This window comes from Thunnus thynnus, chromosome 15 (assembly GCF_963924715.1).
Source record: "Thunnus thynnus chromosome 15, fThuThy2.1, whole genome shotgun sequence".
NCBI lineage: Eukaryota > Metazoa > Chordata > Actinopteri > Scombriformes > Scombridae > Thunnus > Thunnus thynnus.
The window spans coordinates 1,579,186-1,603,904 of NC_089531.1; the positions used below are offsets into that span (position 1 = coordinate 1,579,186).

The 24,719-nt window shown below is 37.8% G+C and overlaps 2 protein-coding genes across 3 annotated transcripts in view; one reads left to right on the forward strand and one right to left on the reverse strand.

The window, feature by feature from the left end:
* The window catches only part of LOC137198890 (zinc finger protein 665-like), a 52,570-nt gene extending 45,434 nt beyond the window's left edge, over positions 1-7,136 (forward strand). The window contains exons 1-3 of one of the 2 annotated variants that reach the window (XM_067612894.1): positions 68-259; positions 2,427-2,642; positions 3,714-7,136. In XM_067612894.1, coding sequence (XP_067468995.1) covers positions 196-259; positions 2,427-2,642; positions 3,714-5,845 — 2,412 coding nt within the window. In that variant the 5' untranslated portion in view covers positions 68-195 and the 3' untranslated portion in view covers positions 5,846-7,136. Of the gene's footprint in view, positions 1-67; positions 260-2,426; positions 2,643-3,713 lie in introns of those variants that run through there. The other variant, XM_067612895.1, reaches the window with a different exon arrangement.
* Positions 7,137-8,618: 1,482 nt separating this feature from the next.
* LOC137198918 (zinc finger protein 660-like) lies at positions 8,619-17,186 on the reverse strand. Its single transcript, XM_067612934.1, has 2 exons — positions 16,322-17,186; positions 8,619-13,020 (listed from the first exon to the last, which is right to left on the reverse strand). Exons 1-2 carry the CDS (start codon positions 16,491-16,493, stop codon positions 11,720-11,722), a joined length of 1,473 nt encoding a protein of 490 aa, XP_067469035.1. The 5' UTR covers positions 16,494-17,186; the 3' UTR covers positions 8,619-11,719.
* Between the last annotated feature and the right edge of the window lie 7,533 nt (positions 17,187-24,719).

Genomic DNA, 24,719 nt, shown 5'->3' on the forward strand with positions numbered 1-24,719 from the left:
TCCCTTCACACTGATATTCTTTCATTTTAACTCAGAAACACTTATCAGGTATAGTTTTATGTTGAAACATGTACCCGGAAGTAGCCGTTGACATTTTATCGGCTTGACGGTGATCGCCGTTAGCGGAGTAAACCTTCAGCTGGATCAACTAACGGCAGAAAACCGTCCGAGTTGAGTTCAGTAAACAGAGCAGAGATGGACCGACACCGTAAACTGCGGGATGTGTTATTAAACCCTGAAATAAAGCTGAGAGGAGCAGGTTTGTTTCCTGTTTACTGCTGCAAACTCTGCGCTGCTAATGTTGCTAATGCTAACGCTAGCTGGCCGCGGTCAGTTGATTTTTGGCTGCTGGACTTTTAACACATTTTTACTTTCTCTCATCTTATTCAGTGTGCTGAAGCTGTAACACGTCGGCTGTGACATTTTAATCATGACGAAGCGAGTCACGTGTTCTCCGTTGGGACATAAACAGACTTAAAAACGCTTCAAAAACTGTAAATAATAATAATAAAAAATAAAAATATCAGACAGAAATCAGCTGACTGTCACGTCAGACCTGCGGCCTGCATCGTCAAGCTAACGGCGCGTTAGCAGTTAGCAGCCGGACTGAAGCTCTCTGTTATCATGAAGTAGGTTCACCTTTAACCCTGGTGCATCACCATGGTAACCGAGGCACGTCACCATGGTAACCTGGCGCCGCTCTGCAGCAGGATCGGTTTGCAGCAGATCTTCAATAATCCAGAGCTTCTGTTTGCAGGTTTCAGATGAAGTGATTTACTTAATCTGGTTTAAAACTGAAACCTGCAACAGCTGATTTCTTTTCCAGTTAGAAGTTAAAGTTCAGTTTTATTGTTATTTTTAATTTTTAGCCACATTCATGCCACAAACACAGAAACTCAGGATAGTACGGACCACAGGAGGGGCCATGGAGAAAATAAATAACTAATTTGAGTTTATGCCATTCTCTCATCTGATGTACATCCTCACTGTGGATCGCTTGGATTTAATAAGGTTTTATTTTGATCTTGGATTCAGAGATATTAAGCCCAACACTGTGTGATCCCTTATGATATGGAGCGAATTCTTTGGGATGACAGACTTATTCACTGTAAAAACTTTGATGCTTCAATTGCATATAAACTCAGCTTCAAGGTTGTGGACATGGATGTATCATCCACCCACCCACCCATCCATCCATCTTTCCATTTTCTATAACATTTATCCTCTAGAGGGTTGTTGGGGGAAGCTGCAGCCCATCTCAGCTGACATTGGTTAAGAGGTGGGGTACAACTTGGACAGGTCGCCGGTCAATCACAGGACTGTCACGTAGAGACAGACAACCATTCACACCTGTGGGCAATTTTTAACTTAACCTGCATATTTTTGGTCTGTGGGATAAAGACAGAGCATCCAGAGAGAACATATATGTATAGATATATACAGTATATTATGTATTATATTCTCTTAGTACATCAGTGGTTGTGGAGTGCTTCCTGACTGACTTGGGGAAACATCTTCATCACTTTCTTCAAACTTCCGGCTGACTGGCAAAATAGTTAAATTGAGAACACAACACACGGCTCCATGGAATAGAAAGTTAAATACGTAAAAAATGAGAATAAATAAATACAATAAAGTAGGACAAGAAAAATACTTCAGTAATAGTGGCAATGAACTAATAACAAAAACTATTTTATATCTAAAAAGCACAGTTACAGTATTATTTCCAAGAGTCATCTCTCTCTCTTTACATATATGATATAGATATTAAAAAACTTGAGCAGTGTTTCAGGAAGGAAGCCTTTAGTTCGGCTGATTTTGGTGCTGAAGACAAAGTTCTTTCTTTGTAACGTATGATGTTTTGTTCTTGTCGGTGTTTGACAAATGTTTCACCCCTGCAGCTGCATGTGGGTGGGGCACTTGTATGTCCATGACACAATAAATAACCAACTAACTCAGATATGTATATATAGAATATACAGTATATTGTAGATGCTGCATTCACAGACGTGTGTGGATGTGGGAAATGTCAATCTGAGATGATCAACACAACTTTCTTATATCTTGTTCTCATAATAGAAGCAAACCAAAAGTCAGTTTAAGAAACAAAAGATCTTGAAACAATTATATAACTCAGGGAAAATATTTTTAAATTTGAAAAGAAATGTGAATAAAATGACAAAGAAAAAAGAAAAGAAAATTACATTTGAATTGAGAAACTTTACACTTGGTGGGTTGTTGTATTTTTTTCATGGATCAAGATTCATGGATCAAGCTTGTTGGGTCGAATGGTTCTAAAGGGGGTTCTTATGTTCCTTAAATTGGTGCCCTAAGTAACTGAGAAGATCTTAATGGTGGCTCTAGTGCTCTAGTTGGAAGTTCAGTCGTCGTTTTCTGATGTTTGATGTGTTTCGTGTTCCCTGCAGACGTCCAGCAGCTGTTGGTGAGGACAGAAGTTGCCCCTGAGCAGCAGGAGTGGAGCTCCAGTCCGGACCAGGAGGACCCAGAGCCCCCACACATTAAAGAGGAACAAGAGGAACTCTGGACCAGTCAGGAAGGAGAGAACCTTCAAGAGCTGGAGGAGGCTGATATCACCAAGTTCACATTCACTCCTGATGATGATGATGATGATGATGATTCAGGTTTGAACAACATTTTAAATTTTTAGAGCAGTAAGAAGTTGAAGTTCCCTCCACCACCAAAGAGACCAAGGAAAAAATTTCAAATTGGTGAGGGGGTCTTGGAGGTAATTGCAGAGATTCTCGGGGTCTTTTAGTAGGTTCTAGTGGATCATTACGTGGTGCTTGTGATCATTAATGAGGTTTTCAGGAAGGTGGTTCCAGTGGTGCTTCAGGTGGTTCTAGTTCTCTTTTAGGAGATTCTGGAGCAATGTGTTAGACCACCACCACCAAAACCATATAAATATGGACGATGTGTCCCCACTTCCTACCACTATGCAAAAACGAAGCCAAAATATTGCGTTTTCGGTAGCTGCCATCTTGGCTGTGTGACGTCATTGGCAACCAGAATCTATGCAGTAGAGTCAGGGGTGGGATGGTGGACTGCGGGACACACCCGCTCAACTTGACTGACAGCCCCCCCGCCGCTGAGAGCCAAGTGAACCCCAGCAGCTGCGATGGAGGTAAACTGGCCGAAACCAGCCGGTGACCAGCAGTTATGGCTTGTAGTGAATCACAAATGAAGATGTACGTTAGCGTCTAACAGCAGAAAATGCTCTGCCTGTCTTGACTCTGAGGGAGATTTGAGGGCGGCTGTCAATCACAGCTGTCAATCATGACATCACACCCCCTCTTTGTATCGTCAAATAACTAATTAAAAACAAACTTATCAGAAAAAATGAGCACTTGAACATACATCAGCATGATAAGAACAACCTAAAATGACAGAAACCATCTTTCGAGAAAAACTAAAGTTTTTAGTTTGGTCCATGTCCCATCTGCTTACATGTAGGCGGTGGGATTTATGACCTATACTACAACCAGCCACTAGGGGGCAATTGAGATATTTTGACTTCACTTTTGGGGAGCTGTCATGTCGTCCATCTTTACATGCAGTCTATGATCACTAAACTGAAATACTAAATGAGAGAATGTGCAAATATTCTGTGTATAAAATGCAACAAATGCAAAAAAAAACCCCTAAAACATATCAATCACTCGGACTTGTTTCTGTGTGTTTCCTCTTCTCTGCAGACGTCCAGCAGCTGTTGGAGAGTAAAGAAGAGGTTTCCCCTGAGCAGCAGGACTGGAGCTCCAGTCTGGACCAGGAGGACCCAGAGCCCCCACACATTAAAGAGGAACAGGAGGAACTCTGGACCAGTCCGTCACAATCAGTCTGGAACTTAACTCCAAATAGACGTTTACAACCAGATACTGAGGTTTCAGACTCTTCTGTGTTCAAGACCGAAGTCAGTGATGATGATTGGACAGATACCAGTGAACCTCAGTCAGTTTTAAACTCTCTGAAAATTATTGAAGTACCTGTTAGTGATATGAGATGTAATACTGGAAAGAAAACATACAGCTGCCCTGTGTGTGGGAAAATATTTGGCCGCAGCCCACATCTGAAGATACACATGAGAACTCACACAGGGGAGAAACCGTTTAGTTGCTCATTTTGTGGTAAAAGTTTTACACAAAAGGTAAATCTGACATACCACATGTCAGTACACACAGGGGAGAAACGCTTCAGCTGCCGTTTTTGTCATGAAAGATTCACTTGGTATACTCAGCTCAAAAGCCACCAGTGTGTTTGTGAGTCGTCACAGCTTCATCAGAGCCAGACTGAGGAAAACAGAGATGCAGAGACCGGTGAGAAATCCTTCAGCTGTTCTGAGTGTGGGAAAAGATTTGGTCGCAAGGATAATCTGAACATTCACATGAGAATCCACACAGGAGAGAGACCCTTCAGTTGCACAGTTTGCGGTAAGAGTTTTAAACATGGAGGGCATCTGACACAACACATGTCAGTCCACACAAAAGAGAACCGATTCAGTTGCAATGTTTGTGACAAACGATTCACCTGGCTTTATCAGCTCAAAAGACATAACTGTAGTGGTGAGTTCTCAGAGCCTCATGAAGTCTGGACCAATCAGGAGGGAGAACAGCTTCAAGGGCTGGAGGGGGCTGATAAGTTCACATTCACTCATGTGCCTGTGAAGAGTGAAGATGATGAAGAGAAACCTCAGTCCTCACAGCTTCATCAAAGACAATCTGAGGAGAACAGATACTTTGTGGGAGAAAAGGACTGTGGAGGATCAGAACCAGCCAGGAACTCACATCCAGATAGACATTTACAATCACAAAATGACATCAAGGTTTCAGACTTTCCTGAGACTGAAGCTGGTGACGGTGATTGGAATGAGACCCGAGAACCTCAGTCAGGTTCTGTGAAAATCACTGAAATTGATACAGGTATTAATACTGGCAAAAAATCATTTAGTTGCTCTGAATGTGGTAAAATATTTGGCCGCAAGGAACATTTGCAGACTCATGTCAGAATTCATACAGGAGAGAGACCCTTTAGCTGTTCTGACTGCGGTAAAACATTCGGCTGCAAGAGGTCACTTCTGGGCCACATGACAAGTCATACGGGAGAGAAACCATTCAGCTGCTCTCAGTGCGGGAAAAGATTTGGTCGCATGGTGAATCTGAAGACGCATGAAAGACTTCACACAGGAGAGCGACCATTTAGCTGCCCATTTTGTGGTAAAGGTTTTACACAAAAGGTACACATGACACAGCACATGGCTGTCCACACAGGTGAGAAACAGTTCAGTTGCAGCGTTTGCGACAAAAAATTCACATGGCTCTCGGGGTTCAGGAGACACAAGTGCGGTGTTGAGCAGTCAGAGCTCGATGAAGCTGAGGACAACTCAGAGGTAGAACCAGGTGAGAAACCATTTCGCTGTCGTGAGTGCGGTAACAGATTTAATCACAAGCACAATCTGAAGGCTCACATGAGAATTCACACAGGAGAGAAACCGTTCAGTTGCTCTGTTTGTGGTAAAGGTTTTATTACAAGTGGAGCTCTGAAGAAACACCTAAGAACTCATTCAGGAGAGAAACCGTTCAGCTGCCCAGTTTGTGGTATAAGATTCACACAAGGAGGAAACTTGAAGCGACACATGGCGCAGCACACGGGAGAAACGCGAGAGAAACCGTTCAGCTGTTCAGTTTGTGGGAAAAGCTTTACACAAGTGTCAAATATGAAGAGACACATGACACAACACACTGCGGCTGAAACAAGTCAGCTGCAGGAAGAAGGAAGCGAAGCTGTGATGAGTTCAGACCTGACAGAGTATCAGCAGTCTACTGATGACTGAGGGACTCTGACTTCACATGTCTCTGACTGCAAACCACCTGACAACTGATATCATATATATTATTATATCAGAGCTTTACATTGTTTTAATTTGTTTAATATATTTCAGTCCCCAAAGTGGACACATATACTTAAGAGGTGCTACAGATCCTACATGATTCTTTTGATGTAAACAGCCTCAAATTAAAGCTGAAAATATTCTCAACATGTCCAACACTTCAGGTCATGACAGGATTCAAAGTAATGAATCCCATCAGCCTTTCATACCTCTGCACACCTGACCAATCACAGCGTGAAGATTGTCTATTTCAGAAAGTTGTTTTCTTCTCCACTACGGGAAATTAATGACCTGTAACTTGGAGCTTCCCGTTAACACAAACCTGTAAGAGCCTCTAAGGTCTTGGTTCTAGGTTCTGCCTTGTTTTCCACTGTGTTTTACAAACCAGAATGTTTTGAATATATGTCATGAAAATGAGAACAAATATCATCTTTGACACCAAATATTATATACTAAGATTTTATTTATAGAATAACTCTGGTTTTATTGTATATTTCATTGATTGAGGCAAAATAAACTATAGTGTGTGTTCATTGTGATGAAGGAACATGTCATCCAGTGCAACGATGTGACTCATTGATGTGTTTTTAATAGTTTTTTGGACAATAACGGAGCTCCACTGCACAGAGGACGAAGATATATCACATAATACTTGTGACTTGTTAGTGGATCATTCACTGTTGGTTTGACTCTGCACATGAAGAAAAATGAATATCAGCATAGTTGTACTTAGCATGAATGTTCCTGTGTCCAAATATTATTTTTTGTACACCAAAACTGAGGAACTGTGTATAAAAAAAGAAAGTAAGTTCATTCCCTGGGGAATCAGCCTGAAGTGTTAATACAGTATTTAATTAAAAGTATTTGTTATTTCAGATTTTAGCTTTCATAAACAGTCTGAATGGATTTCCCAGTGTTTTAACTGCACACTTAAACATGCTGTAAAAAAACAAAATACTTTGAGATTCCAGGTTCATTGTTTTTAAATTTAAATGAAATGTTAATTTTATTTTTTAAAGAGAAAATGATTGTATTTTGTTCTTTATTATCTGAACGTCGACATGTTCAGTCTAGAGTATATTTGTGTGATGAAACAGAACCACATGTGATCATTTATGAATGGTAGAGGACCAATGAAAACACAGTTTTCTGACTTAAAAATTGGTTGTGAAATCATTTTTTTTCAATTTCTGGATGTTCTGAGGGAACAGTTGAATAAACCAGTTTGCATTCAGCCACAGTCAAAGAAGTTATTCTTTCGTATGTTCATGTTTTTCATTATTGTTTTTGGTCATTAAAATTACATTGTGAACTTCATCATCTTACTCCAGCTGTCAGTAATATCATATTAGGATAAATGTTGACGATATATATACTGTTTATATGAAGATAACTGTCTCCAGTCTTTGTGCTTTGTGAGGCTACATACATCCCATACCCATACATCTTAGACACTCAGAGATGAAACTAGTATCATCTCAAATATCTGACTCTGGAGAAAATGGACGACAAGAGGACTTACCCAAAAGATCAGAGTATTCCTTGAAGTATGATGCTTTCTAAAATGTGTGTGGGGTTTTGTTTCCCTCTGCATTCTTCTCAAACACTGTAAATATTTTAATCCATCAATCCTCTAATTATAAAAACCATTTAAACCACAGCAGGAATATGTAAACTGCTGTTACCCACTTACTGAAGAAAGAAAGAAACACTTGTAGTCCATCAGGAGGTTCTGTTAGTCATTTAGGGAGCTCTAGAAGGTCTTTGGGAGATTCGTGGGGTTCTTAAAGTGCTTTTAGTGGTAATTAAGGAGGATACATATACAAGGTTCTAGTGGTCATCAATTAGGCTCTAGAAGTCTTCAAGAGGGTCTAGTTATCTTATAAGAGGTTGTAGTTGCCAATGAAGGGGTTTGGGGGTCCTATTTCATGTTCTAATGGTCCTTAAGGACGTTTAAGGGGTCTTTTAGGAATTTATAGAGGCCATTCAGTCAGTTCCACTGGTCATTGGGGATGTTGTAGTAGGTCTTTGAGAGATTTTATAATCTTTGCCAAGGTTCTAGTAGTCGCCTTAGAGGGTCCTGCTGACATTGATTCATGCTGTCCATTCAGTCTTGTTGGCAAATAAGAAGGTTCTGCTGGTTATTAAGAAGGTTATAATGGTCATTAAGGTTCTAGTGGTCATTAAGAGGGTTGTAGTGGTCAATAAGAAAGTTCTCATGGTCATTAATGAGGTTCTAGTGGTCATTAAGAAGGTTCTAGTGATCATTAATATTCTAGTCATCATTATGAAGGTTATAGTGGTCATTAGGAAGGTTCTACTGGTCTAGTTCTAGAGCCATATCATCTTGAGTTGAGGTTTAGAGAGAGGACTGTAGAGTTAATCTCTTACAGTCATGTTATGAAGAGATGACCTCACAGTTTGTATGAACAGCAGGAATAATTACACGTCAACAACCCCTTACAGGTGAGTGTTGGATCGGTGCTGGTGGCCTAATTTCAAGTCTTGTGTGATTCAGAAATCCATCAGGTCCTCATGCAAGCTGCGACTTCCAACAAAAGATCATTTCCTCTCACATTCATTTTTGAAACTTAAAAAAATAAAAAACAAACCCAAAACACGTGTGACCCATGTATGCATGCGAAATAATCATTTATGATATATAATCATGGATAATTATAATCATAACTGCAACAACAAAGAAAACAAGACCAAGTCATGTTCCAAAATCTACTTTATTTGGAGCTCTGTATTCAGACATCAGCAGTCACATAACCAGAAGCATAACATACAAGTATTACATTTAATGTTCAGAATAATATTAACATAGTGGTCCAGCTTGACACTCACCGCTGCTGCTATTATTAGTCATTTTTGCCCACTGCTACTGCTATTATAATTAGTCATATTTCTATTATTATTATTGTTGTTGTTATTGTTATTATAGTTGTTGCTCTGCTTCTCTGTCTCTTTCTCTCTTAACCCAACCAGCATCCACCTAGAAGCTGGTTCTGCTTGAGGTTTCTTCTTGTTAAAGGCGAGTTTTTCCTAGTCGCTGTCGCCAAGTGCTGCTCATGGGGGGAATGTTGGGTCTCTGTAAATTTAAGAGTACAGTCTAGACCTGCTCTATGTGAAAAATGCCCGGAGATAATGTCTGTCTTGATTTGGCACTATATAAATAAAACTGACTTGACTAGTGTATAAGGCTGGGTATCATTTTAACTGTTTTATTACTGGTGTCAATATGACACAAAAAATTATCCATTATCTTTGAGACTTAAGACCAACAAACAAACAAAAAAGCAGTAAAACACATGAAACATAACTGATAAAAGGATCATGTTGGTGAGATTAAATAACCACACACGCACACAAGAATTAATCAATAAAAACTAAAACTACAATAAAATGATATATAGTAATCAGGAAAATATGAAAGTTACAATAATAGCTAAAAAATTAAAAAAAACAAAATAGATAACTTTTCAATTAAAGACAACAAAGAATCTTGAAAATTGAGGCATTAGTAATAATGTCCAATAAAAGGGAAAGAATAAAATTTACAGTATATTTGGGTTTTGGCAGTAAATAAAGTTAGATTTATTTGATATACGGCGAAAGTTTGTTGAATTTGAAATTTTATATCTAGTTCAGAACTTTCATCAGAAGTAAGTGTGGAATAATTTTTCTGATGTGACAGAAACAGACTGGTATCATCTGCAAAGAGTGAAAGAAACATGGATGAAAGATAAAGACAAGTCCAAGAATAGAACCCTGTGGGACACCAGAACCAGCTCAGATCATATTAGATGAGCTTCCATTTACACTTACAAAGTGTTGTTGGTTAATAATATAATTATGGAGCATTAACAAGATAATTTAAGCAAAATATTACAATCACCAGTATCAACAGCTTTTGATAAACATAAAAATACACAAATACATCCAATACTGATCGAAGCTGTATGAATGAACAGCCGTGTCTTAAACATTCTATTACAGCAGCATGTTGCAGCCAACATGACAAAACATTCTCTTTTTAAAAGATCATTTTACCCTATAACATTTTTTGTTATAACGATATATCTCACTTTTCTTGTTTTAAAGTTATGTACATGTTTCTCATTTTGAGTAGATTTTGTGTAATGATGACAAAGTTTCTGTTGTAATAAGATAAATAATATGTAGTAATAACAAGGTTTTCTTGATAAAATGAAATATTTGTTTTGTTGTAATAGCAAAAATATCAACATGAAAACACAAAAAAACTGTCACAATGTGAAAGGGATCGTGTTAAAATAAGAAAATTATCTTACAAGAAGCTGAGCAAATATGTTTGTAATGGTGGCAGAAATACCTTGCTGTACATTGTACATCACCCATTTGAGTATTTTTAAAAAATATGTTGGAGCTGAGAGACTGATAATTACAAAATGATCTCTGAAGAAGGTGTGAGGTTGTGAGATCAGTGGAAACAATTCCAGTTCGGTAATTGTAGAAAACAAAATGATGAATCTGAACAGACGTTAAGATCAGATACTTGAGAGTTTTAGAAACTGACATTTCGCTGGTAAGATGACTGATACTGCTTAATTGGAAGGCCAAAATTTCTCCCTCTCATTTTCATTGGATTACAGATATTCTTTACTTCCTTGAACTGGAAAAAAAATAGACTTAAAGGGGCTCATCCATTCTGATTACATCAGAAACATTAACTTTTCACCTAACAAAGATTAGAAGACATAGTCTACTGGCATTGCCTGCTCCTTCCCTTCCCATACATCATGTGAGATGCAATATAATCATTTGAGATAAGCCTGTTTGCACAGTGTGCTCACTGACAATTCTTTTTATTTATTTATTTTTACCTTTTTTTTTCTCCATCGTCTTCTCTTTTCCCTGTCCCTTTTTGATGTATTATTTTTTTTATAATTATTATTATCAATGTGTTACTGCTGGTATTGTTATTGTGACAACCGTCTTCTTGCTGTAAATAGTTCTAATAAAGAAACTTACATTTTGGTCAGTACCAGAAAAGTAGAGAGGGGGGGGGGGTACTCAACCGTAGAACTGTATGTAGACTACCAGTCGATTATTGTAAAGGCTTTAAGCAGAAGATGAACTCTTCCTTCCTCTGATGTTATTATTTCAAACTCATACATGTTGTTCCTGTCTCAACCAGGGAGACTGAGTCAGTAATTGAAAGACATTTTAAGATGGAGTGTAAATTAGCATGTGTTTAGTTAAAGTTAATCTACATCAATCAATGCACCACAAGTGTTTATTACAAACTGAGCAGCTAAATGGTTCCTCTCCTGTATGACTTTGCATGTGAGTTTGTAAACTTCCTAACTGGCCAAATCTTTTTCCACACTCAGAGCAGCTTAATGATTTCCTATGAGTACTACATCTCTACATCTCTATCACTTCTTTATTTTCCTGAGAGTTTAAACCTGACTGAAAGTCTCAGTCTCAGCTTCAGAAGATTCTGAAGTCTTATCATCACTAACTGGTTGTAAATGTCTATCTGGATGTGAGCTCCTGGCTGGTTCTGATCCTTTACAGTCCTCTCCATCAGCTTCTGTTTTCATCTGTTCAGTTGAGCTACTGTCTCTGCCTCTCAGTTCTCCTCAGTTTGGCTTTGACAGAGCCATGAGGACTCATAACGGATACACTTATGAGTTTAAAGCTGATGTTGCCAAATTAATCTTTTGTCACAAAGTGAACAGCTGAATGGTTTCTCTCCTGTGCAGAGTCTCATGTGTGCCTTCAGATTTGGGTTAGAGTCTTAAGTCTTCACAAACTGGTTGTAAATGTTTATCTGGATGTGAGTTCCTGGCTGGTTCTGATCCTCCAGTCCTCTTCATCAGCTTCTGTTTTTATCTGCTCAGTTGAGCTACTGGTTGGAGTTTCTGCCTCTCTGTTCTCTTCAGTTTGGCTTTGATGAAGCTGGGAGGATTTACTAACACACATGTGTCTCTTGCGTTGTGTATGCCAGGTGAATCTTTTTTTGCAAACGCTGCAACTAAAACGTTTCTCCCCTGAGTGAAGTGCCATGTGGGATACCAAATTTCCCCTAACTGTGTATCTTTTACCACAAATTGAACAACTAAATCTTTTCTCTGCTGCATGAGTTCTCATGTGTCCCTTCACACATGGTTTGGAACCAAATCTCTTCACACATGTAGAGTGACCGAATGATTTCTTATCTGTGTTACATCTCTCATCACTTACACACACTTTATTATTTTTCAGAGAGATTAAACCTGACTGAGGTTCCCTGGTTTCCTTCCAATGATCACTGAATCCAGTCTCAGTAGAGTCTAAAGTCTTGTCATCACTAACTGATTGTAAATGTCTATCTGTATGTGAGTTCCTGGCTGGTTCTGATCCTTCATAGTCCTCTCCATCAGCTTCTGTTTTTATCTGTTCAGTTGAGCTGCTGGCTGGAGGCTCAGCCTCTCTGTTCTCCTCAGTTTGGCTTTGATGAAGCTGTGAGGACTTTCGAACACACTTGTGTTTTTTGACCTGTGAACGCCAGGTGAATCTTTTGTGACAAAGATGACAGCTGAATCGTTTCTCAGCTGAGTGGACAGCCATGTGTTGTGTCACATGTCCCTTTTGTGTAAATTCTTTTCCACACAACGAGCAACTGAACGGTTTCTCTCCTGTGTGAGTTCTCATGTGTCTCTCCAGAAGGTAACTGTAGTGATATGATTTACCGCACTCAGAGCAACCAAAGACACGAAACATATTTTTCCTAGCATAATGTCTCCTACCCCTATGAAGGACCAAGTTTCTGGCTGGTCCGCCACAGTTCTCTCCATCAGCTTCTGTTTCCATCTGTTCAGTTGCTCTGCTGGCTGGAGTTTGTCTTTGATGAAGCTGTGAGGATTGAGGTTTCTCTTCATTATCTTCATGTGGGACAGGAATGTATGTGAACCTGATGATATCAGCCTCCTCCAGCCCTGGAAGCTGCTCTCCCTCCTGACTGGTCCAGAATTCCTCCTGTTCCTCTTTAATGTGTGGGGGCTCTGGGTCATCCTGGTCCAGACCGGAGCTCCCCTCTTGCTGTTCAGGGGGAACCTCTTCTTTACTCTCCAACAGCTGCTGGACGTCTGCAGGAAACAGGAAACACATCAGACATCAGGAAACAAAGACAGAACTTGATTTTTTTGTTTTCAGTCATGCATGACTTTCAGTGTCGCTTCAGCACTGGATTACTGATACCAACCAGATGAGGAGTTCTTCTTCCTGTCCATTTGAGGAACACCTGAATTGGTTGTGGGATACCAGTGCAGTCACAAAAATCCTACCTAAACCAAGATTTGAACTCTGTTTATAAGGTGAATCTGAACTTCTGAGGGGTGACTACAGATTTTTAGAGATGTCCTGAGCCAGATTGTACCTTGACTGATCTGGGAATGTTTAAATTGATTGGTATCTGACTAAATAAACTCAATAAAATGTAGATCCTTTCTTTACTGTTTTTTGTCCAACTCAGCCAACGATCGTTTCAGAGGGAAGAAGCTCCACAGTAGTTTAGAGGCAGTGGTGGAAGAAGTACTCAGATCCTTTACTTCAGTAAAAGTACCTATACAACAATGTAAAAATATTTCATTACCAGTTAAGTCCTCCATGAAAAATCCTACTACAGTAGAAGTACATAAGTATTATGAGCTCGATGTAGTTAAAGTATTGCAGTAAAAGTAGTGGTTTGGTCCCTCTGACTGATATATTATTATATATGACATCATTAGATTATTAATAGTGAAGCATCAGTGTTAGAGCAGCATGTTACTGTTGTAGCTGCTGGAGGTGGAGCTAGTTTACACTACTTTATATACAGTTAGCTAGTTTAGTCCAGTGGTTCCCAACCTAGGGGTCGGGCCCCTCCAAAGGGTCAGCAGATAAATCTGAGGGGTGGTGAGATGATTAATGGGAGAGGAAAGAAGAAAAAACAAAGTTCTGATACACAAATCTGTTTTCAGTTTTTGGACTTTTTCTCTAATCTTTGATTTTTGCTGAAATATTGGATCATTTGAACATTTATTGAAATGAAAGCATGTGAGAAGTTTAGAGGGAAAAATCACTATTTGGTGGAGCTGTTAACAACTCATAGACATGTGAAATGTGACCCCGACTACACACTGCTTTTTGTAAGACGTCAAAAGACAAAAAGGTTGGAAACCACTGGTTTCATCTTTAACAATGTGTTGTATTTTAAAAGCTTGTTATATTATCCATTGTGTCAACTCTATCCTTGGGGTCTATTCCTTGGTCCATTGCTTTTGTTATTATACATAAATAACATAATTCTCACTAATCAATACTTCAATGTACATTTTTTTAAAGATGACACAATTTTATATGCCCCAAGCTCCACCCCAGTCCAGGCACTCATTTCCAGTCTGCCTTTGATGCTTCCCAAATATAATTTCTTAATCACAGACTAGTTTTAAATCCAGAAAAGACCAAGTATATGGTATTCTCCACCTCCACCAGAGATTTTGAGTATCCTACCATTAAAACTTTAAATGGCACCCATATTACTTTTGCTGAGTCATACAAATACTTTTTTTTTTAGCTTGACAGCAGACTATCATTCAAGATTCATATTCAACAATTGATTCAAAAATTGAAAATCAAACTAAGCTTCTTGTATAGAATTAATGGATGTCTGTCTTCCTCTAATCGTAAAACTATTGTGCAGTCAACCTTCATGTCTGTCTTTGACTAAGCAGTGTATTGTCATGCTGCACCATCAATACTTCAGTAGTTAAATTCTGTGTATCATAGTGCATTATGTTTTATCACAAATTACTAATTTTCTTATAACTTAAGATCCAGACGTTCGGTCGGTTTCTCCCGGGAGCCGAATTATCCGCAGAGGTCTCCTCCTCTCCAAAAACAAACGTACATGCAGATTAAAATCGTTAAAATACTAATTAAAGCTGTTTTACCTAGAAAATCAATGTTTCTCCGATGATGTACAGCAACCACCGGACTTCCTGGAGGGGCTGTTAGCCGAGCTGCTGCTAACGTTTGTCCAGTTTATTTCTCTGATAACTTAAGATCCAGACGTCCAATGACTAAAATCCTTCTTCTGGCTAAAAGATATAGTTAAAAACCACCTAAATTTATCATGAAAATGTGGCTTAAAACTAAATAAAAGTCAATTTATAACAGTTTGTGTGGAACAACCACAACGCCGATGTATTATCTTGTGTGTGTGTAAGTTACTCTTTGGTAGACGCCATTGTAGCGGACAAACACAGCGCCGCCGTATGCATCTTGTGCGTGTTTACTCTTTGGTAGAGGAGGTATGACGCCATTGACAGGCGACCAAATGAAACGGTCCGTTACTTTGATTAAATTACAGATTTCTCTGGGTTTGAAAATTGTTGGAAACATTTGGGATAATGTAAGTACACAACCCAACAACATATATAACATAGGTCTAGTTGTTTTTAGACATTTTTATGTGGAATAATTACATATTATAGCTTTAAAGCCAACTGACAGCTGATCCACCTCTGTCTGTGTGTCTACACAGGAGGCTTTCAGCTACAGTGTTGAGCGTAGGTCACCTGCGTTTTGAAAGTGCTCAGAGCCGATCACGACTGTGGTTATGTGTGTAAAATGGAGAAAAACAGCGCGCTTGACACACGGCGTAGACAGCTGTATTGATTAACACAGACCTATAACTGTACTGTTCTGTCAAACTAAAATAATTTTGATCCAGATTTTGTTCTGGCCTCTTCTTTATGTTTGTATACAAATAATACCTTATTATCTCAATGAAATATACTGAAACGAATGTATATGTGACACAAAAAGGTTCATTCATTATTTTGGCTAGTAAAAAATATGCTTGGCCAGTGTATTTTTTTCATCTACCAGCCCCCTTGGCAGGTGAGTCAAAAAGTTAATTTCGGACACTGTGTATATATACACTAACTATATTTATAACTCAGAGTATACAGTATGTATATGTATATTGTCTGGTTTGTATCTAGTTTGTATGCAAGCTTCTTGAGTTTGTAAATGAAAATTGTTCAATTAAAAAGAAAAGACATAAAGGGATCATTCTATGGTAACGAAAATATGATTCTTATACTCAGCTGATTATACACTAATTAAAACATACCTATGAATATTATATTCCATGTCTGCCAATATTCATTTTTGCAAATACAGATACCTTTAAGTCTTACACACTGGTCCTTTAATAAAGTTGACATTTCTGTAAAACAATTCATTTCTCGGTGACTTGTCTAGAAGCCGAATCATGCAGATGCATCTTCTCATTGTGACATAGACGTTTATCACGTGATATGCGGTACGTTCGCGGTACAGTACGCACATTAATTTAAAATCAGCAGGTTTTTGTACAGAGTTCCGCAGTCGGTCACTAACCCAGTCTGTGCAAACGGATCTGCGGACTGAGCACGATGTCCAGCAGCTTCCGCTGGCGGCAGACTTCCTTCTCCAACTCCTCCAGAGTCTGGTCCAGAACCCCGCAGATCTCCTCCGCAGCTGCCTTCAGTCTGCGTCTCACCAGGACCCGCAACTCGGTTATTTTAGACATTTTTAACCAGGAAGCAGGAGCTCTGATGGCGGCTCACAGCTAGTTACAAACCGCTCGCCAAATTTCTTTTCCTAGGATGGCGAAGTCATGACCCGCCCTACTCTGCCTCTGATTGGCTAGTACTGGTTACATTCGCTGGTTGGGTTGGTTGGGATGATGCGTGAAGCTGCGTTTCATCAGTCGTTCAACGTGCCCTCGTTGACTTCTCCTCCGGGGAATCCCCGCAGCCGTGAAGTGTCGTCCCAATTCTCTGAAAAACTCAAGTGAACTTAGTGAGTTCGCCTCTTCATGGACTGAAGGGAGAGAGTCATCAACAACGATGGTCACTCAGCGCTGCAGATTACCCACGGTGCTTTGCGGTTTCTCATCATTTTCGCCATGACGTCAACGAGCTGCTGAGTAGAGTATGTTAGAGTATTTAAAACAGATGTTTGTTGTCCTGTTATAACTGTTATGTTTTGGAAATAATTTATCCAACATAGTCTGTTCAATATTCATTAACATACAGATATGTGCTGTTTGGTTTTTATGACATCTGCAGTTCAGAGCAAAAAATAGTATTATATCACAAATCTTTTTATTATCTTAGCAAAATTTCAAATTACACAAGAGTACATTTTATAATAGCAAACCTTTATTTAATTTTTTATAAATGAAATGCAACAATACATACAAACTATTCTTCAAAACCCAAAGCCTTTTCCTCCCTTTTTCTTCTTTCATTATATAATTTATATACTCCTTAAACCTTGGCATATAATGTCTATTGATGTTTATAATTGTTATGTTTTGCAATAAACATAACAAATAAAAACAGATGCTTGTGATTGGAATAAACAGAAAGAATGTCTGAGCAAACAATTTACAAGTGCAAGTAACAATATCCAGATAATCAGAATAATCATGTTGAAATTCAGTTTTTGTCATGCTATGGAATTTGCGTTATGCAATTACTTCCATTCCCCATTATTTGCATTTAGAACCCATGTTGCTGGATTATGCTGTTTTCATTTTCCACATTATAATAATGTTAGGCCATGCAATAGTGTTATTAGTATGTTATTATGGTATTTAAGGGTCAGAAGAAGAGACGGAGCTCCTCCTTATTAGGTCGAGACAATGGATGTATTATAAGGGCTTAGACTGAAAATTCAGGCAGGTGCTCTGCTTTTACAAAAAAGCAGTATCTACATTCTCCAGGACAAAGTCAGGGAAAAAAGCAGCAATCCATAGTTAAAAATCAGCAAAAAGAATAACGTCATGGATTGATCTTTAAGATTAATTTATTTTCAATCAACAGGCTGACAAAACTGCTGACGTGTTTCAGCATGAAGCCTTTCTCAGAGTATGTAGGCTACAGTCACATCATGTGATCACCAATGAACAGACAACAGCTACACCTGAAAGGCGGAGCTCCACTACTTACACCCAACATTGTTCTGGAGAAGACAGGTATGTGTTTTACTCTTTAGTATTACTTGTGTTTTATGATTTTACTAAAAGTAGACACAGCACAATAAAAAAAAAAACTATGTAAAAATCCTGCTTTCAAACATTTACATGTGTCAAAATACACAAATATCACTGGCAAGATGTACTTACAGCATCAAAGTAACATGTAACACATGAAAGATGCACTTAGCTGTTGTTGATTTTTTAGTTTTTGTAGTTTTTATTATGTGTTTAGTCTGTTGGTAGTTTTTTTTGTAGCTCAGATTTGAAGGACACAGAAACTTATATAAAAAACTGTAATATCACCCAGCAGCCACCAGAGAGCAGCACAGGCCAACAGAAACAATTTAAGGAAAACAGAGAAAGAGTTGAGTTTAAAATATATTATCTGTATATATAAATTTATTTGCGTGCAGTGGTGGAAAAAGTACTCAGATCCTTTACTTCAGTAAAAGCACCAATACAGCAATGTAAAAATACTCCATTACCAGTAAAAGTCCTGCATAAAAAATCCTACTACAATAAATGTAGTTGCTTGATGTAGTTAAAGTATTGCAGTAAAAGTACATAAGTATTATGAGCTTGATGTAGTTAAAGTATTGCAGTAAAAGTACATAAGTATTATGAGCTTGATGTAGTTAAAGTATTGCAGTAAAAGTAGTGGTTTGGTCCCTCTGACTGATATATTATTATATATGACATCATTAGATTATTAATAGTGAAACATCAGTGTTAGAGCAGCACGTTACTGTTGTAGCTGCTGGAGGTGGAGCTAGTTTACACTACTTTATATACAGTTAGCTAGTTTAGTCCAGTGGTTCCCAAAATAGGGGTCGGGCCCCTCCAACCCTGAACCCTGAAATATTGGATCATTTGAACATTTATTGAAATGAAAGCATGTGAGAAGTTTAGAGGGAAAAATCACTATTTGGTGGAGCTGTTAACAACTCATAGACATGTGAAATGTGACCCCGACTACACACTGCTTTTTGTAAGACGTCAAAAGCCAAAAAGGTTGGAAACCACTGCAGTATAAAAAAAAAATCATAAAAAAAAGGTAAAAAGTCTGGCAGCAAAAGTTGCCAAACACTTACTGTCAAATAACAGTAAAAAATCTTTAGTCATTCTACAGAGATTTATTTTAAAAATACGGATATTTACTTTGGACATTGTCTGCATTTTTACAGTCCAACCATTATAAAATAAAAAGAAAATCTCATTATTAGACATTGCTAGAATGTTAAACAAATGTATAAATCTGTACAAAAATGAAAAAGATTAAAGATAAAAAGATTAAAATTACCTAATTTAAATGAAGACTCTTGTTTTTATACAGTAATCTTTGGTAAATTCATAGGATTATCCAATCCATCCACAAGAACTCCCCATCAAAGTACAGATTTCTGGATGTAAAACACAGAAAAAATATGTAAAATTACATTCAAATTACCCTCCTTTAACACCCATTAATGATATCTTGAGAGCTTTAAGCTTTTATTTTATGTGATTATCCAATCTATTTACAGTAGATCCCTGGTAAATGTTGGTTTTATACTGTGCAAAAAAATAAGATCATGTGATAATAGTTTACAAAAACATAATTTTAATAATCATTACTTTATATAAACATTTTTGACAGTAATTAAAATCAACTCTCCAATATATTTACAGGCTTTTCCCATTAATGTATAGGGTCTTCTTTATATAAACATTATGTGACAGTAATTGCAAGCAACTCCCCAATATATCTACAGACATTTCACATTAATATATGGAGTTCTGAATGTACAAAAACCAGAAGGTCTATGTAAAAGTACCTTTATATCAACTTTGACACTGAATAAATATATACATTTTTCTACTGACATTTTACAACACTGTGCAATTAATTCAATAGAGATCCCCATTTGAGATGTATGAGATTTCAAGATGTTTAATAACCAGAATATATCATAAAATTACCTTTTACTGCTTGCTTTACAAAGTAATTCTGTAGACATTGCCCAAGCCTAATATACAGGTACATTTTATGTTTCAGATATGAAAGTTTACAATAGAATAAAGCTTATTTGGGTATTAAAAAATTACTACAAAATTAGTTTCACATTCATTGTATATAAAGCAGCTCCAGACTTTATTCTGGATGGCATCACAAATGTGAGTCCTACATCTCTGGTTTGTGGCTTTGGGAGAAAGTAGTTCATGTTCACAAATATCAGAGGTGGGAGTAAGTTACACATGTGCAAGTCACAAGCAAGTCTCAAGTCTTAACCTTAAAGGCTCAAGCAAGTCTTAAATCACTGTAACTTAGACTCAAGTAAGCCAAGTCAAGTCAATGCTAAATGTCAAGCAAGAAAAGTCAATTAAGTCACAAGTCAGTCACCATGAAAGAAGCACTTAAAACACGAGAGAAAAGGATACAATGGCAAGCCATGTCATGAGAGAACTGCACATATTAGTTAGTCTCTACAACTAGGGATGGCTATGATTAGGATTCATAAATACAACTATTTATGGTTCAGTTCATACCTTGTTTTTTGTAGTTGTTGTTTTGTTTTTGGGGGGATTAAATCAACTACAATTTTGAATGTCAACATAAAACTAAAGAACATCATGCAGGTTGATTAACTTTATAAATTAACTTCACATTAATTAACTATTTGAACGACAATAAATAATCTGATCTAACATGTTTTCCAGGATCTAGGGTTCATAATTTTGTATTTTATGCAGTATTAATGTGTGTGGATATGTTGTATGACTTCTGCCATTCTGCCACCAGGTTGTGCCTTTGAGTAAAGTGAGAGTTTTGAAGCAGAAGTAGTAGAAGAAGAGGAACTTCCTCCAGTTGCAGTAGTTAGCACAAAGCTAGTGGGTTTTAACAGCTGCAAAAATATGCTGATGGACTGTAAGCTACACATATTGCTTTGTTGTGGTTGTAAAGTGTGCAGATAAAAGAAATTGCAAGTTATACTACAGCCTGAGTCTCTGTCTGCAACACATGAGTACTTTGGTATATTTACTCGCCAAATGGAAAATCTACCAGCATTTGGCGCTTGCACAATGAAACATAGTATTCTATCTGATGATTACTTTTTTCTGCTGTGGATTGTGTAGACTAATACATCCATTCATTTAGAACACTGAAATTGTTCAAACATCAAGCATCATCAAGGAAAAATACCAACTTGTTTGCCTGAAGGATTGCATTTGTCACACAGTTGATTAAAGAGAAAGAGACCATTTGAACTAGTGAGGGACTGCAAACAGAACAGTGAAGCTCTGTCAGAAAAAAGTTGTCAATTCATAAGCTGTCTTGTCTGAATCAGAAACGGTCTGGTAATATTAAGCTTGAGAGAAAATCAGCGCAGGTATGGGGAAATGCTTTCAATAAGCTTTGAGCTCAATCCTATCTTGCATTGTTTTCTAGGTCTTGCTAGACACTGTCTTCAAAGCCTGGGTTGCACACACTTCACTAGACCTGCATGCTAAAAAAAGCCTCAAGTTCATAGGACAGATTGAAAGCCAACCACTTCCTCTCAGAATTCCAACAATGGCTGTGATCCTCTGAAATGAGCCTCAGCAAGCCTTGTCCTGAGAATACAAAAGCAGAAAATATGTATCATGCTCTTAAAAGTACCTGCACACCAACAGGTGTCAACGTTGTTGCCTGTATTTTTTTCAATGTACACACAATGGCAACTTTGCTTCCGACCCTCACAGCAGCGGCAGAGGGGAGCCATGAGGCTGCCGTTCTTAAGGAGTGCAGTTTGCCACTTGAGCAGAAATTAAGCATGATCAAACTTTGCCTCTTTTAGTGCAGGGACATTAAGAGTTTAGGACTGTCTGAAATTAAGGTTGGGGCCAGAACAAGCTGTTCTTTAAATGTGATCAACAAAATCTTAAAACCATTTGTAAAACTGACTGGTATCCTGTGTTGGGATGCTTAATTTGGAGTGATGTAGTAGTCTCTACATTTGGAACCAGTTAAAAGCAGGTCCATCTCCCGTGCAGCATACGCGCTATGGCTGTCACTTTGAATTAATTCACAGTGCTATGGAATTTGTTCAAATTATATAGAACATTAGCATTTTGTAATTTATAGGCAAAAAATAGGAAGTTGGGCGAGGTTGTGTAGCTGCTGGTGCTCTGATTCTTTAGCCCCGCTTGGGTGAGAAGCTAACAGGTGACTCCATTTGTTGTTGTTGTAACATTACTGTAAAGTAGTTGCTTCATACAAAGTCGGCAAACAGCCTTATCTTTATCAATAATTTTGCCATTGATAAAGTAAAATCCAAAATGCTTACACACAGCGCTTCTGAGGTGTGATAGTGTTGACATGATCCAAGTTTCCTCCAGTTTTCATCACGGTCTCTCTACCTAGCCCTACGTCATGCAATAGTTCCAGCGTGACAGTGCGGTTTAGCCACTGATCTATATAATGAGTGAGCTAGTGCACACACCTGGTAAACAGATAGTAGGCCTGGGTCATGCAGTGCAGCACCCAGAAGCAGTTCCTTAAGCTCCACTTGGCTTTCCCCTGGCTGAGAATGCCCTCCTGCAGGGTGGTGAGGCTGGGTATGACCATGGGGATGTTGAGGCCCAGAACCTTCCAATAACCATGCAGGCTGTATGTGAAGGCTGTGCCTGGGAAAACCATGCCAGTGATGCAAAACAACTCAAGAAGAGGCTGGGGGATGCAAAGTTCAAATAATTATCATGATTAAAATATTTATTTTATCAATAAATTTGTGACACATCGATATACTAACATTACATTAAAACATACATATTTTGAGGTGTTGTATTATTTTCCAAGTGTATTACAACTGTATTTCTAACCACAACTATGGATTGTTTCAGCTTCTGCCGTCTGGTAAACTGTACCACAGCCTCAAAGCCCTGACCAGCAGGCTCCGAGACAGGTTTTTCCACCAGACAACCAGGCTTATGAAAAATGAACACTAATTGCCTGTCTGCACAGTACACACACACACACACACACACACACACACACACACACACTTACACAGCACTTTACACACACCACACTCATTTCACTATCACAAAGTAAATCTTACTGCATTGTGTTTCATTGTGTGTTCTTCACACCAACACTAACTTAATTGGTAGGCAGCAGGTTACTGGTAACGTATTTACTAGCAGTAAATAGGAGCAGCTGGGTGGTCTGATGTTTCTTTAATAAATAATATTAGTAACTTATCAAGCTAACTGGCTAAACTTATTAACACTAGCATACTAGCTGTCACTTAAAGTCTTTCTCAGGTCACAACTTGCCACAGCCTTTTGTTTAATGTTTGCAGGACAGAATAGGAGCTGAAACATGTAAATGGTCAACTGACAAATGTAATTTATTTAACGTTACTATGACTGATGTGAGATTCTGATTCAAGGCTAACATTAATAGCTTCATTTGGACTGGCATAACGCTATGTTATCTGAAGACAGTTGCTTGTAATTACTTTCAAATAAAGTTTATATGAAGTAATGATTATTGAAATTATGTTTTTGTATGGATAATTCTATGAATTTACAAAACAATACTGTATAAAACAAGCCTGTTTTTAAATTAGGTAATTTTAAAGTAAGTGTTTTTATGGCATTTATGGCATTTTTTTTTTATGGTATTTACACTTAATGTAGTAAAAACAAAAAACCCCTGTAAAATAATACAGTAAATTTCTATGAAATAACTTTTTTTTTTACAGTGTGGTTTCATCTTTAACAATGTGTTGTATTTTAAAAGCTTATTATATTATCCATTGTGTCAAATCTTCATCTGAAAAGTAACTAAAGCTGTCAAATAAGTGTAGTGGAGGAGGAAGTACAATATTTCCCTCTGAAATGTAGTGGAGTGGAAGTATAAAGTAGCATCAACTGGAAATACTCAAGTACAAGTACCCCAGAATTATACTCACGTACAATACTTGAGTAAATGTACTTCCACTGATGACTGTCTGTCACTGTGGATAATCTTTCTCTGCTATGTTCAGTCAGTTGACTTGAAAGCTGCTGTGGAGGCAAACAGAGTTTAGTTTCTGTGGGTGGAGGAAGGCGTGGTTGTTGAAACAGTTTGGATTCAGCCACAGACAGACTGGCATGTTCACGTCTCTGACCGCTTTCAAGCACATGATCTTGTTCTACTTTGGCTCTACATTGGACCAATCACGTCTCTGGTCTTCCTCTGATTGGATGAAACTGGTCTTCAGCGTTTCACTTCCCTCTCTGAGCTCAGTAACCATGATGACAGACAGGCATCACTGATGAACCATGGCAACAGACAGGTTTCACTACTAAAGATAAAAAGTTTCAAGCTGAAAGCTCCTATTTAAGTTTAACAAATATACTCAAACATCATTTTCAAAGAACTCAATGTAATGCATTATAGTCTTTAATACTTTTTTTTAATTAAACATTTTCAGCTTAATACCAAACTAATAAAAAATAGTGTGTGTTTGTCCTCTCCTACACAGGCTCAACTTATGAAACATAAAAACAGATGGACTTCACTACTGCAGCAAAATGCTTTTTCCAATTTACAACATTGTTACAACATGATGTTGAACCAGCTACAGTGATATTATGGTACTCACTGTTATAATGATTGAGTGAAACACATGAAATGTTTCCAAATAATAGACTCACTAAATAAATGCCTTGTAGATTTCATCAGATGAAACTATATAATCATTATGTTAAAATAATCAAGAATATTTTATTTCATAGAGTCTTGAAACATAACTTTATTCAAAG

Coding starts and splice junctions, on each gene's coding strand:
- LOC137198918 (XM_067612934.1), bottom strand. CDS start 16,493: ATGTCTAAAATAACCGAGTTGCGGGTCCTGGTGAGACGCAGACTGAAG. Junction 13,021..16,321: donor GATCCGTTTGCACAGACTGG/GTTAGTGACCGA, acceptor TGTTTCCTGCAG/ACGTCCAGCAGCTGTTGGAG.